Below are 16,047 nucleotides of genomic sequence, written 5' to 3'. Positions count from 1 at the left end.
CAGCTGAGGTTGTGCCGCCCATACAGCTGCCGTTGACTTCCCTGAGACACTGCGCGTCCACACCCGGCCGTGGACGTACACTTCCGACTATCAGGTACTGTTCAACTCACTAAAACACGAGCAACACAATAGAAAGATAAGGGATTTCCCAGAATTTTCCTAGTAAATGTCTCTTAAAACATCAAAATCTGTCTCAATGCAATCGCGTTTTTTTTTTTTTTTTTTAGTCCGTCGCTATCAATATCCCCAAACACGAATCTTTCATCCTCGCTCAAATTAATTGGGAAATTGTCGTTTTCTCGGTCCGAATAGCTGTTTTTGTTGGCGGCTCCCATTAAAATCAATGTGAATATGTGAGGAGCCATCAGCATGTGACGTCATCGTCTGCGACTTCCGGTAGAGGCAGGGCTTTTCTCCAGTTGCAAACTTTATCGTGGATGTTCTCTACTAAATCCTTTCAGCAAAAATATGGCAATATCGCGAAATGATCAAGTATGACACATAGAATGGACCTGCTATCCCCGTTTAAATAAGAAAATGTCATTTCAGTAGGCCTTTAAAGATCACATGAGGTCAGCAATACATGGCAAAAGCAAGCAAGTAGCGATTTTATGCAATCAGACTTTTATTTTAATTTTTTAGAAAAAAAGGCTTTCAAACTACTATAATTGGTATTCATGAGGCACAAAGTGAAGTCCCGCCTCCCTCGTTACCGTTGTCTTCTCCAATAAATAGAAACTGCCTGGATCGCCTTCAAATGCAACACCAGGGAAACTGCTTCAGCTCGCCAAAATAAAATGCAAAGAGGTGATCTGTAAAGTCACATGACAATGTGGAATGTTCTGTTGGGGTGTTGTCTACAAGAGAGAGTTGAGGTGTCCGGAGTGGACGACAGGCGTTAGCATTAATGCGCGCTGGTCAAGCATCGCCCTCTCTCTGCTGAGCTCCGCCCTCTCCTGCTCCAGAATGGCGCGGTCCCTCTCCACGGCCACACGTTCCTGCTCTAGCCACTGCCTTTCTGCCTGTACCGCCGCTCGCTCCCGCTCCACCGCCGCCCGCTCTCCTTCCAGCATCTCTCGCTGACGCTCCACCGCCACCCGCTCTCGCTGCAACGCTTCCCACTCCCTCTCCAAGCCTCCTAGCCGGTCCTGCACGCCGCTGGCGTCACCGTACGACTCCGGAGTATAGTCGGTAGGGGGAGGGGCAGAGCGAGTCCGATGCCTGGGGGCGGGGTCAGGGTGATGCTGCCCATCGCCCCGGGTGGCGGGGGCGATGAGGTGTGCGCTACTCACGAGACGACCCTCCATGGCGTCACTCATCAGGTGGAACCACGGCCAGGAGGCGGCACCATCGCTGACATTCTCCATCCCCGCTGGAGGGTACTTGAGATCCTGAGGGCAGTGATATGATGTCATGAGAACAACGTCAATACATGACATCAAGACATGAGAGAAAATGACATCAGAGCACAGTGACAATGTGAGGCCGTGACAACATGAGAAGAGAATGACACCAGAAAAGAATGGGAGTACGACAATATGACATGGTAAAAATGTGAGAATGTGCGTACACGACACCAGAAAAGCTTGAGAATATGATAACATGGCGAAAATATGAGATTGTGAGAACATAGCACCATGAGAGAATGACAATATGAGAATCTGACATGGTGAAAACATGAGATTGTGAGAGCGCGACACCAGAAGAGCTGAAGTATTTGGGAACAGAAGAGCACGACCCTAGAAGAGTATGAGAGTATGAGAACTAAACATGGTGAAAACCAGAGAATTTGGAAACACGGCACCAGTAGGGAATGAGAATATGAGAACTGGGCATGGTGAAAACATGAGACTGTGAGGGCACAACACCAATGGAGCATGGGAATATGTGAACTTTACAGACATGGTGACATGAGAATGATAACATAGCATTGTGAGAGAATGAGAATATGAGAACCTGACATGGTGAAAACATGAGATTGTGAGAGCACAACATCAGAAGTGCTGGAGAATATGAGAACAGCACCAAGAGAAGCACAAGAATATGATAACTAGACATGGTGAAAACATGAGAATGTGGAAACCGACAGAAAGAGAAGGACAATATATGAGAACTTGACATGGTGAAAACGTATATATATTTATATATCTATATGATATTAATACATATGCATATATGAATAAATATACAAATACAAATGTGATATACAAATAAATAAATTATTTCTATGAATAAATGCGTATTTGTAAATATATTTTTGAGATTTGAAAATATACACAAATATGTATAAATATACAAACCCAGTTTCCATTTGAGTTGGGAAATTGTGTTAAGATGTAAATATAAACGGAATACAATGATTTGCAAATCATTTTCAACCTATATTCAGTTGAATATGCTACAAAGACAACATTTGATGTTCAAACTGATAAAAACATTTTTTTGCAAATAATCATTAACTTTAGAATTTGATGCCAGCAACACGTGACAAAGAACTTGGGAAAAGTGGCAATAAATACTGATAAAGTTGCGGAATGCTCATCAAACACTTATATGGAACATCCCACAGGTGTGCAGGCTAATTGGGAACAGGGGGGTGCCATGATTGGGTATAAAAGCAGCTTCCATGAAATGGTAAGTAATTCACAAACAAGGATGGGGTGAGGGTCACCTCTTTGTAAGCAAATTGTCAACCAGTTTTAGAACAACATTTCTCAACGAGCTACTGCAAGGAATTTAGGGATTTTACCATCTACGGTCCATAAAATCTGGAGAAATCACTGCACGTAAGCGATGATATTACGGACCTTTGATCTCTCAGGCGGTACTCCATCAAAAACCGAAATCAGTGTGTAAAGGATATCACCACATGGGCTCAGGAACACTTCATAAAACCACTGTCAGTAACTACAGTTGGTCGCTACATTTGTAAGTGCAAATTTAAACTCTACTATGCAAAGCTAAACCCATTTAGCTTTGGAGAGAATGAGAATATGAGAACATGACATTGTGAAAAACATTTTACAATTGCAAAATGATGACATAGTAAAAACATGAGAATGTGATGTGTTGGATAAAATGACCAAGACAAAATGAAAGCATGAGCATATATGACAACTTGACATGGTGCTACAGAATTAGAACATAACTCCAGAAAAAGCATGCGGATGTATAAAAACCTGACATGTGAAAATATGACAAGGTCATGACATGACACCACAAGATAATGGGAGTATGACAACACGACGTGGTGGAAACATGAGAATGTGAGAACATGACAACAAAAGAATGGGAATGAGAACTTAACATGGTAAAAACATGAGACTAAAAGCACAACACCAGCAGAGCATGAGAATATGAGAACTAGACATGGTGACAACATGAGAATAGAAGAGCACAACACCAGAAGAGCATGGGAATGTAAGACCGGGACATGGTAAAAACATGAGAACGTGAAAACATTGCACCAGTAGGGAGTGAGAATATGAGAATGTGAGAGCCCAACCTCAGAAATGCATGAGAATATGAGAATCTAACAAGGTGAAAACATGAAAATGTGAGAACAAGGCACCAGGAAAACATGAGAATGTGAGAGCAGCAAACCAGAAGGGCATGAGAATCTGAGAAACGAAACATGGTACAAACATGACAATGTGGAAAAACATGCCAATAGAAGAGCATGACAATATGAGAACTAAATATGGTGAAATATTGAGAATGTGAGAACAAGACATTTAGAAAAAATAGGAATATGAGAACATGACATGGTAAAAAACATGACAAGGTCATGAAATGACACAGAAAGAGAATGGGAGTATGACAACACGACGTGAAAAAATGAGAATATGAGAACATGACAACAGAAGGGCATGAGAATATGAGAAGTTGACATGGTGAAAACAGGAAAATGTGGGAGAACAACACCAGAAGAATATGATGACTTGACATGGTGAAAACATGAGAATGTAAGAGCACAACAACAAAAGTTTTCGAGCATATGAGAATTTGACATGGCGAAAACATGACACTGAGAACATAGCACCAAAAAAGAATGACAATAAGAGCATGACACCAGAAGAGCATGGGAATATGAAAATTAGACATGGTAAAAACATGAAAATGTGAGAACAAACTGCCAGAAGATAATGAGAATGTGAGCATTTCACGTGATGAAAACACGAGAATGTGAGAACATGGCACCAGAAGAGAATGAGAATATGAGAAAGAGAGAACACGAAATCAGAAGAGCATGAGAAAATGATAACTACATATGGTGAAAACATGAGAATGTGAGAACACGACACCAGAATAGAAGGGAAATTTAACAATGTGGTAGCACAATAACAGAAAAGCATAGGAATATGATAATTTCACATGATAAAAATATGAGGGTGTGAGAACATGGCACCAGCAGAGAATGAGAATATGATAATGTCAGAGCACGACATGGTGAAAACATGAGAATGGGAGCGTGAAAACAGAAGAGAATGAGAAACGAATATGTGACATTGTGAAAACATGAGAATAGCATGATGTTGATAGTGAAACATGAGAATGTCAGAACACAACAACAGATAAAAATATGTGAACATGAAATGGTGAAAAACATAACAATGACTCCATGAGAACATGAGCATATCTGAAAACTTGACATGGTGAAAACATGAGAATTTGAGAGCATGACACCTTCAAACGATGAGAATATGAGAACATGACACCAGAAGAGCATTAGAACTACATGAGAACATGACATGGTGAAAAACATGAAATTGACATGAAAGCATGAGCATATCTGAAAACCTGACATGGTGTAATACGAGAACTCGAGAGCAAGACACGTTCAGAGCATGAGAGACAATGTCAAAACATGAGAAATTACAATTTCAGAGTATAAGGATATGAATGTGACATGATGAAAACATGAGATTGTGAAAACATGACATAGTCAAAACATGACACCTTAGAGCATGAGGATATACAGTAAATGTGACTTGATGAAAACCTGAGAATAGGAGAGAGCATAAAAATATGACAACGAAAACATGAAATGTACCTTGAACCGCCGCTTGAGGTTGTCCCATTTTTTCGACATCTGATATGTGGAGACTTTCCCCTGAAGACCGAGCTGCTGGATGATAGCCCTGAAACAAACACGCACAAGCACAGACACAGACGCACACACACACACACACACACACACACACAATGGTGGGTGATGATAATGCTATAAAGACAAAAAAAAGCATCTTACTTCCAAGCAGCTTTGGCAGCATTTCTTCTTCCAGTAAACAAGGCCTCGTTAGTAGCTCGCAGCTGGATCATGCGTTGAGTGTCCTGGTCGGTCACTATGGAGACAGACGGATGGATATAACATGGCGTCCAAGGTTTATAATGTTCTCCATCTTCGTGGCTGCCATCTTACATTTATAAGACAGGTCAGACGGTGTGGAACACTCTTCCCCGCTGGCGTCAATGTATGTGACGTTACCGTCGGGCTCGGCGCCGTCTCCGCCCGCCACGGACTCCAACCCACACACACTCCTCTCTGCCATCAAACTGTCAGCAGGTGGAGGGGAGGAGATAAAGACGTCATCCTCTTCGTTGGTCCAGATGGGTGTAACTAGGGGGGCTTTCCCCGCCAGTCGTCCCTCCAGTGCATCACTGATCAGCTGAAACCAGGGCCAGGACGCCGGGTTGGTCTGCACTTCCATCCCGCGAGGGGGGAACTTTAGGTCCTGCAGAACATAGGTGCTTTTACTTTCGGTTTACTGGAGTCACCTCAAAATTCATACATTTCAGGATCCTACGATTTTTTTGTTTTGACCAATTCCCGAGTGTTGCGGTTATGTTTGTGCTTTTGCGATCAATGAAAAGAATCAATCTGTGCAGCGATTTTGATCATCAAAAAGAATAGATGCATCAACACACCCCAGCTGTTCACTCAAACAGGAAGTGAAACAGTAAGTAGCCCAGTCCTGTGAGTGAAAGTCACCTTGAACTTGGTCTTCAGATTGTCCCACTTCTTGGCAACCTGGTCCGGGGTGATCTTGCCAGTCAGTCCCAGTTCCTTGACGATGCCCCTGCAGAGCCAGCACGCCGACGCGTCAGTGCACTGGTGGCCGGCGGCGTCATGTTATGGAGTGCGTGCACTCACCTCCAAGCTGGCTTGGCGCTGTTCCTTCGACCGGTGAACAAAGACTCGTTAGCAGCTCGGAGCTCCACCAGTCGCCGGATGTCTTCTTCTGTCACTGTACACAAGACACACCATCAAAAGCCAATGGGGCTGCGTCAAAGAGCGCCACGCGTCCTCTTACGTTTATAGCTGAACTCGGACATTCGATGCAAATCTCCCAATGCCGAAGAAGTGTTTTTGTCCTCTGCGTCGACCAGGAGGTCCATCTCGGACTCGCTCAGAAACTCTGCCATTCCACCGCGACTTCGCCTCACTCGCTTTTTGGGAGTCGGCAACAGCAGTTCGCAGTCATCATCTTCATCGTCCACTATGGTGCGAGGACGGGCGCGGCGCCGGCCAAGCGGCCCTCCATGGCGTCGTTCATCCGGCAGAACCACGGCCACGAGCTCGGGTTGGTCTCCACGCCGCGCGCTGGAAACTTCAGCTCCTGATGGAGACAAAACAACATGGCGACTCGACGCAATCTTATGATGTCACCAGGACTCTCGTGTAGGGAATCATCACCTTATACCTCCTCTTCAGGTTGTCCCACTTCTTGGCCAGCTGATCTGTGGTCAGCTTCCCCTGAAGACCAAGTTCGTGCAGGACGGCCCTATGACCACATGGTACACGTGTTCAGTCTGCACTGACATTGGTTGCTATGGTAACAGTGTTGCCGTCCCAATACAAAATCATGTGACTGACCTCCACGCCGGCCTGGCCGTGTGCTTCCTGCCAGTGAATATGGCCTCGTTGACGGCGCGAACTATGATCAGACGGTCCGTTTCAGCCTCGGACACTGTGCAGAAAGGAGGAATTAATGACCTAATCACAGGACACATGACTGTGTGTGACATGTCCGTCTACTTTTGTACGAGCACTCATTCATCCTCCTCCAGCCCATAGGAGCGCACTCAGTGGGCATAGCCTCAACATCAGTCGTCCGGTCGACTTTGGCGCTTTCCATCTTCGCCCCCGAGTCCTCCATTTCTGTTTTGATGAGGAACTCCAAGATGTCGTTGTTGTCGTGGTTCTGGTTGCTCAGCGCAAGTTGGCTGTTGTACAGTCGACCTTGCATGGCATCGTCCATCATGTGGAACCACGGCCAAGACTCGGTCACACCCCCTGGGGGCTCCTGACCCTGGTAGGGCTGCTTCAGGTCCTGGATCATCAAACACACACAACATAATATGGTGAGAATATGAGAACATTACTATATAAAAATATTAAATATTTGTAATTAGATATAAAAAACAGATGGCGATAACATGAAAGATTAAAGATATTGGAACTTAACACCATGAAAGCATGACAATTATAACATGACACCATGAGAATATAACAAGGTAAAAACACAGGAATACGACACACCGATAGAGCATGATAATATGACATCGTGAAAACAAGTAATAACCTGACATTGGTGATTTGAGAATGTGACACATTGATATGAGAATATATAATGGTGAAAACATGAGAGTATAACACCATGCAAGCTTTGTAATATGGCAACACGACACCATCAAAGACAAAGTCAGCTTTGTTGTCAATTCTTCACATGTAAAGGAATCGAAATTGCGTTTCTCACTATCCCATGTAAATATATCTAACTACTACAGAAACCACAAAACAGTTCAATGATAATAGCAACAATAATAATACAAGTGCAGATGGTGTACTATGGTGGTGATGTAATGGTGAAAAGCTGAGAATACGACACCCTGAGAACATAGCATGGTGATGAGAATATGAGATGGTGACACCATGAGAGCATGAAAATAACATTCTCATATGTAATTATGGAAAGAATTAAAATATGACATAGTGAGAAAGTAGCATCACGATGAGAATGTGAGATTGTGACACCTTGAGAGTATGAAGACGAGAGCATGTCAATATGAGAACATGATATCAATCAATCAATCAAAGTGTATTCATAATGTCCTTGATCACAAGTGTTTCAAATGGCTGCACAAGCCACAACGACATCCTCGGCGCAGATCCCACATCAGGGCAAGAAAAAACTCAACCCAAGGGGCACAGTGAGATAAGAGATATGAGATATGGTGAAAACATGAGAGTATGACACCATGAAAAGCTTTAAAATATGGCAACATGACACCATGAGAATATATAAGAGGTGAAAACCTGGGAATACTTCACCATGACAAAATACCAGGGTGATGAGAATATGAGATTGTGACACTATGAGAGCATGAAAATATGACAAGTAATATCATGACACCATGAGAGCAAGACAATATGAGAACATGATACGGTGAAACCATGAGCGTTTTACACATTTCATTTTTTTGGATATGGCAACATGTCACCATAAAACTATGTATAGGTGAAAACCTGTGAATAAAGACCATAGCATGGTGATGAGAATATGAGAAGGTGACACCCTGAGAGCATGACAATATGAGAGCATAATATATAAAAATTGACTGCTCACAGGAATTTAAGAACATAGTATGGTAAAACATGAGAGTATGACACCACGAAAGTTTTGAAATATGGCAACATGACACCGTGAAAACGTGTCGATAAAAACCAGAGAATACGACAACGTAAGAATATAGCATGGTGATGAGAATATTAGAAAGGTGACACTTTAGGAGTATAATATGATAATATGAGGGCATGACACTATGAGAGCATGAAATAATGAGAATTACATTCTCATATTTTCATATGTAATGCTGGAAAGGATAAGAATGTGACACCATGAGAGCACTGCAATATGGGAAGATGATATGTTGAAAACATGAGCGTATGACACCATGAGAATTTGCAATATGGCCAAATGACACCATAAGAATGTGTATATGTAAAAACCTGAAAATACAACATACATAGCATGGTGATAAGAATATAAGAAGGTGACACCTTCAGAGCATGATATATATATATATATATATATATATACATATATATATATATATATATATATATATATATATATATATATATATATATATATATATATATATATATATATATATATATATATATATATATATAAAATAATTAAAACATGAGAGTGACCATGAGAGCATGGGAATGTGAGAACATGAAAGGTTCGAAATATGGCAACATGACACCCTGGGAATAAGTATAGGTGAAAACCTAAGAATGTGACACTGTGAGAACATAGCATGTTGATGAATATATGAGACACCTTGAGGGCATGATAAAATGATAACATGACACCATGAGAATAGGAGAACATAATACAATAAGTTAAGTTAAAGTACCAATGTTTGTCACACACGTGATGAAATTTGTCCTCTGCATTTGACCCATCCCCTTGCTCAACCCCTGGGAGGTGAGGGGAGCATATTTTGGTGATTCAAACCCCAATTCTAACCCGTGATCCTGAGTGCCAAGCAAGGAGGTAATGGGTCCCATTTTCATAGTCTTTGGTAAAGGCCTACTGAATTGAGATTTTCTTATTCAAACGGGGATAGCTGGTCCATTCTATGTGTCATACTTGATCATTTCGCGATATTGCCATATTTTTGCTGAAAGGATTTAGTAGAGAACATCGACGATAAAGTTTGCAACTTTTGATCGCTAATAAAAAAGCCTTGCCTTTACCGGAAGTAGCAGACGTTGTGCGCGTGACGTCACGGGTTGTAGGGCTCCTCACATTGTTTATAATCATAGCCTCCAACAGCAAGAGCTATTCGGACCGAGAAAGCGACAATTTCCCCATTAATTTGAGTGAGTGGCCTAGTGGTTAGTGTCCGCCCTGAGATCGGTAGATTGTGAGTTCAAATCCCGCCGAGTCATACCAAAGACTAAAAAAAAAGGGGCCCATTACCTCCCTGGTTGGCACTCAGCATCAAGGGTTGGAATTGGGGGTTAAATCACCAAAAATGATTCCCAGGCGCAGCACCGCTGTTGCCTACTGCTCCCCTCACCTCCCAGGGGGTGATCAAGGGTGATGGGTCAAATGCAGAGAATAATTTCACCACACCTTGTGTGTGTGTGACAATCATTGGTACTTTAACTTTAACTTTTGTGGATGAGGAAAGTTAAAGTGTGGCTGCAGTGGGACCGTTTCAGATGTAATTAGACACATTTACTAGGATCATTCTGGAAAATCCCTTATTTGCTTATTGTTTTAATAGTGTTTTAGTGTGATTCTAAAGTCATACCTGAAAGTCGGATGGCTGCGGTGAACGCCAGTGTCTCAGAGAGAAGCCAATGGAAGAGCCAAGATCACAGATCCCTTTCTGACAGCTACAGGAGGAGGTCCCATAACCCACTGAAATCTCCGGTAAGAGCTGACTTAATATCACAATTTTCCCATCCAAAAACTTGCTGGTTGATGAAGAGAAACATGTTCGCTTGACCGCTCTATGTTAAAGCTTCACAACAAAGAAACACCGGCTGTGTCTCGGTGCTAAAGGCAGCTGCAATCCACCGCTTTCCACCAATAGCATTCTTATTTATAGTCTCCATTATTAATTGAACAAATAGCAAAATATTCAGCAACACAGATGTCCAAAATACTATGTGATTATGCGATGAAAAGAGACGACTTTTAGCCGTGTGTGGTGCTGGGCTAATATGTCCGCTACAACCCGAGACGTCACGCGCACGCGGCACCATTCCGCGACGTTTTCAACAAGAAACTCCGCGGGAAATTTAAAATTGTAATTTAGTAAACTAAACCGGCCGTATTGGCATGTGTTGCAATGTTAAGATTTCATCATTGATGTATAAACTATAAGACTGCGTGGTCGGTAGTAGTGGGTTCAGTAGGCCTTTAATAACAGCAAAACAATAGGATATCATATGATGAAAACATGAGAATAAGTAATGATGAGAAGATGACAATGTGACACCATCGGTTTATGACTTGGGTATAATATGAGAATGTGACATTGTGAGACCATAAAAATATGTGACCATGACACCATGAGAATAGTAGAACAAAATACAATGAGACCAAAACAATACAACATCTGATAAAAACATGAGAATAAGCACTGTTGAAAAGATGAGAATGTGCCACAACATACTTGCCAACCCTCCCGGAATTTCCAGGAGACTCCCGAAATTCAGCGCCTCTCCCGAAAATCACCCGGAAGAAATTTTCTCCCGGAAATCTCCCGAAATTCACGCCCCCTCCAGCTCCATGCGGACATGAGTGGGGACAGCCTGTTTTCACGTCCGCTTTCCTGTTATATAAACAGCTTGCCTGCCCAATCACGTTACAACATCTCCGGATTTTTAATAAAAAACTTCACACACAAGGAAACGAAGAAGAATAATGAGGAAGTTACAGCCATGCGCCGTCTGCAATAGAGTGATTCTATGCTGTCTGTTGCCATCTCCTGGTGAATTTGGTTATAGCGTTATGAGGTTGCTTTTTGATTGGCCAACGATTTACGTGGTGTTGGGCACCTGACGGCAAGTGACTCTTGCCAGTACTGCACGCAAATGGCAGAACAAAGGTTACTCAAATAGTGAAAGGTAAGTGCTGTTGTTTTGTTTTTTTTAATAACCAGCAAGCACAGTACATTTAGTAGAACAACTGTGTTTTTATTACTGTGTATTTGATTGGTGCCGTCTGAAATTCAATTAATTATTTTATATATATATATATATATATATATATAATAAAATAAATATATAAAGGTAGAATTAATTGAAAGTCAAGTATTTCATACACACATATATATATATGAAATACTCGAGTTGGTGAATTATACTCGTCCTCTCTTAACCACGCCCCCAATCACGCCTCCCCCCCCGACCACCCCCCCCCCCCCCCCCCCCCCCCCCGCAAAGAGAGCATGGGTATAGTATGAGAATGTGACATCCCAAGACCATGACAGTATGAGAACATGCCACCACGAGAATGTGAAATTGTGGTAGCACAGTAACATGATACCATGAGACATGACAATATGCCACCATGAGAATGTGACATTGCGGCACAATAACATGATACTTGACAATATGAGAACATTTGGTGAAAACATGAAGATACCTTGAGATACAATGAGAGCATGAGACCATGGCACCACAACACAAGACAGCGAGGCCACACTTGTTCTGTACCTTTTCAATGTGAGCCGGGTGATGAGGTCCTACCTTGTACTTGGTCCGCAGATTGTCCCACTTTTTAGCAATCTGTTCTGCCGTCAGCTTCCCTTCCAGGCCCAGACCCCTCAGTATGATGCTGGACCAGAACCATGGAGCTTCAGTGAATAGAATAGATGACTGTATTTAGACTAATAGGATGTACCTCCAGGCTATTTTGGCAGAATTCCTTTTCCCGGTGAACAGAACCTCGTTGGACGCTCTGAACTGGATCATCCTTTTCACGTCCTCCTCGCTCACTGGAAAGTGCAAAGGTCAAAAGTGAGCAGCTGGCCAAAGTGAAGCTGGTGGAAGATGGACTTACTTTTATAGGAGTTTTCTGGGAAATAGGCTAGCGGGTTCGTGTTCATTGTGAGCAGGGAAGCGAAGGTTCTGTTATTTTTGGACTGCCGCTACTGGCTCCGAACACGCCAGTGCGAACAGGACGTCGACCCGCTCGGTTTTTTGCGGGTCCGCTCCGTCCATCGCCAGACCGAGCGATCGGCTGGACCTCCTGGGCGTTCTGCTAGCTTGCTAAGTGGCTAACATAAACAACAAGCTCGAACTCGAACCAGAAGTAAAATCCGACACCGACTTAAGTGTGACATTGGCTGCCGGACGTTCTTGAAGTCCACGCACGGGAACCATTGGGAGAACGGTATCGTTAGACAGGAATGAATCTGGGTCCAGCTCCAGCAGTTTGTGTTTGAAGGAGCGCTCGATTAGCTGCCCAGGCCCGTCATTCACTCGCGTGACCTGCGATTCAGAGGGGCGGGGTCTGTGTCAGTCATTGAGGACTATCAAACAGTGTTGTCAAACTGTAACAAAAAGTTACTTGTGTGAAAAATGTTAACTAACCTAAAAGACACCCCAATATTTCGACAAAAATGTGATTTTAAACTTTTTATACATAAATGCAGCTCATTTGTTTGTGCAAAATATTAGACTGTAAAAAAAAAAGTCAGTAGATTTTGCAGTGATGTCAAACGTAAGGCCCGAGGGCCGGATCAGGCCCGCGAACAGTTATTATCCGGCCCGTGGGATGATTTTGCTAAGTATAAAAATTAACCTGAAATTTGTGAATGAAATAAAAAAGTTGTTCTATGTTAGTCCAATAGAGGTTGCAATAGCAATTATTTGTATCTTTGTAGATGATGCTACATATGTACAAAATAAACCACATGGTGTTAGTACATCAGTCGAGGAAAATGATCAAACTACATAAATTTGATTGTGATATACTTGTTTTTATCATGATTGAAAATGAACACTAATGAGTTGACTGATGAACATTGTCACATCATTTATTTAGAAAATATAAATAACGACAAATAAAGATGAAATACTATTAACGGCAACATGTAAGTGTAAAAATAAAAACCCAACAACGTTATGATTTGTACATTTTCAGAATGTTCCTGTTCTATTTTTAAACAAAGAAAACAATCTGAAGTTATCTTTATTTTGAAGTTATCGTGCCATGATTTTACCAGCCCGGCTCACTTGGTGGTAGATTTTTCTCCATGTGACCCCCAATCTAAAATGAGTATGTGACACCCATTCTAAGGTATTGGCAGCTCGGTGTTCATCCAAAAATAAAAGCGGTACCGTTTTGCATTAATGCATTGCAAAATAATTTAAAACTAATTAATGTAAAGGAGCATGACCGCTCCAAATACATTGCGTGATTAATCTACATTTTTACATGAATAGTGCAATGTTTTGTGATTAATGTATTAATGCGTTGACTTCAACAGCCGTATCACTACACAACTGCTCATACATTTTATTATATTTTTTCTACATACAAACTGACTTTGAAATCTGGAAATAAGTAACCAGCGGATTTTTAAGAATGCCTTATCATTTTAACAAAAAAGGTTTTTAGAAAGTTGTCAGATATTTAAGTTTAAAGTTGTGCCAATTTTTCTATTAAAATTGAAAGAATACAATTAGCAAGAAAGTTGAAATGCTTTATTGACTCAAAATTTAAAGCAGGGAGAAAATACAACAAACAGTAAACTTTTAATTAGTTGTAATGAATGTCAGCACAGGAAAATCAACATTTTTCCAAAAGCTTCTGGAACAAAGACACCAGCTGCTGTATGCTGTGTGGGTCCACATCCTTAGCCAACAAGTTCTGGTAGAGTCTGGTCTGCACCAGCTCAGGCTCCACCCCACACCTCAGCAGTGCCTCGGTTTCCTCTAGAAGCGCTCTGTCCCTTTCCAGAAAAGCTACGTCTCTGGCCAGTAATGCCAGTTCTCGATCCAGACAAACTTGTTCTCGTTCCAAGGCGGCCAGGTCCCGTCGTAGGGATATGCGGTCTCTTTTCAATCTCGCTTGGTCTCGTTCCAGTGCCAGGCGCTCCCGTTTCAAATTGGTGCGGTCACGTTTCACACTGGTGCGGTCACGTTGTACATTGGTGCGGTCACGTTTCACATTGGTGCGGTCACTCTCTATGTCTGTATAGCATCTCTCCAGATCCAGCCGTTCCTCGTCTTTGGGGCAGCTGTGGGCGGACATTGCCGCCATGTTGTCACTCTGTGCCACAATGCCCTCTGACAGCAAGGAGGCATACAGGACGCCATTCCGAGAATGAAGATCAGGGCCAGCGTCTTCGTGGGACTCGGTTTTACCAATGTTGTCGTCTCCGCACACCTCAGTGCCTAAGCTGAACATGTCTCGCGGCACCGGGACTCCTTCGACTCTACCTGTCTCGGTCACGTTCAGCTCAGGCGTGAGTGCCACCATGCTGGCGAAAGAGAAGTGAGGCACGGCATCATCGTCGTCATCCAACACCGACGGCTCTACCACCTTGGCGGTCCCCACCAGACCACCTCTCAGGGACTCATCCATCAGGTGGAAGCAGCGCCAAGATTTGGTTCTGTTCCGCAGACCTCCAGGAGAGTTCTTGATGTCCTAGGCAAGAAATTACACATCATCACATGACTTGACAAGGTCTTTCAAGTTTAACGTGTACGGTATGTCGGTATAGTATACAGGTAGCATGTATGCAAGTGGTATGCAGTTAGTGTCTTTAATTTGCGTGCACAGGTAACATATGCAGCTGGTGTGTGCATAAAATATATAGTTCACATGCCTGCAGTTAACTATAATGCGCTGGTTCCGCATTATAATTTGTATTACTTTTTTTTAATATACTTAAAAGGCACCCATTATGCAAAACCAAATTTTCTTACCTATTAGTACCTGTTTTTGTGTATTAGGGTTCTGCATAAGTCCTGAAAATTTTAAATTAAAACATGGAGGCATGACGGAGGTATTTAAACAAACTATCTTGCCTTCCTTCATACTTCTTCCAAACGAGAAAAATGCACTAGCGACCTGATTAAGTCCGAAAGAGATGATAAAGAGTATTATCTGCTCACAGATGCTACAAGGTGATTGTGTGCACACTGCAGCTAGTAGGGGTGTGGGGGAAAATCGATTCGACAACGAATCACGATTCTCACATTGTGCGATTCAGAATCGATTCTTAATTTTTTTTTTTTTAATCGTTTTGTTTTATATATATATATATATATATATATATATATATATATATATATAAATTTTTTTAATCAATCCAACAAAACAATACGCAGCAATACCATAACAATGCAATCCAATTCCAAAACCAAACCTGACCCAGCAACACTCAGAACTGCAATAAACAGAGCAATTGAAAGGAGACACAAACACGACACAGAACAAACCAAAAGTAGTGAAACAAAAATGAATATTATTAACAACAGTATCAATATTAGTTATA

General features: G+C 42.1%; 2 protein-coding genes across 2 annotated transcripts in view; both read right to left on the bottom strand.

Annotated features, from left to right (window-relative positions):
• Positions 1–607: 607 nt before the first annotated feature.
• Positions 608–13,043, bottom strand: zgc:171459 (uncharacterized protein LOC562056 homolog). The gene is given in 14 exon segments (XM_061894714.1): positions 608–1,391; positions 5,054–5,141; positions 5,252–5,345; positions 5,423–5,735; positions 5,993–6,080; positions 6,155–6,248; positions 6,315–6,499; positions 6,502–6,620; positions 6,698–6,785; positions 6,878–6,971; positions 7,040–7,334; positions 12,254–12,374; positions 12,441–12,534; positions 12,600–13,043. Coding segments are annotated over 14 exon segments (2,253 nt in total). The 5' UTR covers positions 12,646–13,043; the 3' UTR covers positions 608–857.
• A 1,219-nt stretch (positions 13,044–14,262) lies between these two features.
• Positions 14,263–16,047, bottom strand: part of LOC133549367 (uncharacterized) — a 9,342-nt gene continuing 7,557 nt past the window's right edge. Inside the window, exon 2 of the mRNA XM_061894712.1 lies at positions 14,263–15,194. Within this exon, the coding sequence (XP_061750696.1) occupies positions 14,334–15,131 (798 nt within the window). The 5' untranslated portion in view covers positions 15,132–15,194 and the 3' untranslated portion in view covers positions 14,263–14,333. The remainder of the gene's footprint in view (positions 15,195–16,047) is intronic.

This window comes from Nerophis ophidion, linkage group LG03, assembly GCF_033978795.1.
Source record: "Nerophis ophidion isolate RoL-2023_Sa linkage group LG03, RoL_Noph_v1.0, whole genome shotgun sequence".
NCBI lineage: Eukaryota > Metazoa > Chordata > Actinopteri > Syngnathiformes > Syngnathidae > Nerophis > Nerophis ophidion.
The sequence above is the reverse complement of the archived record's forward strand: the minus strand, read 5'-3'. Positions and strand labels throughout refer to the sequence as shown.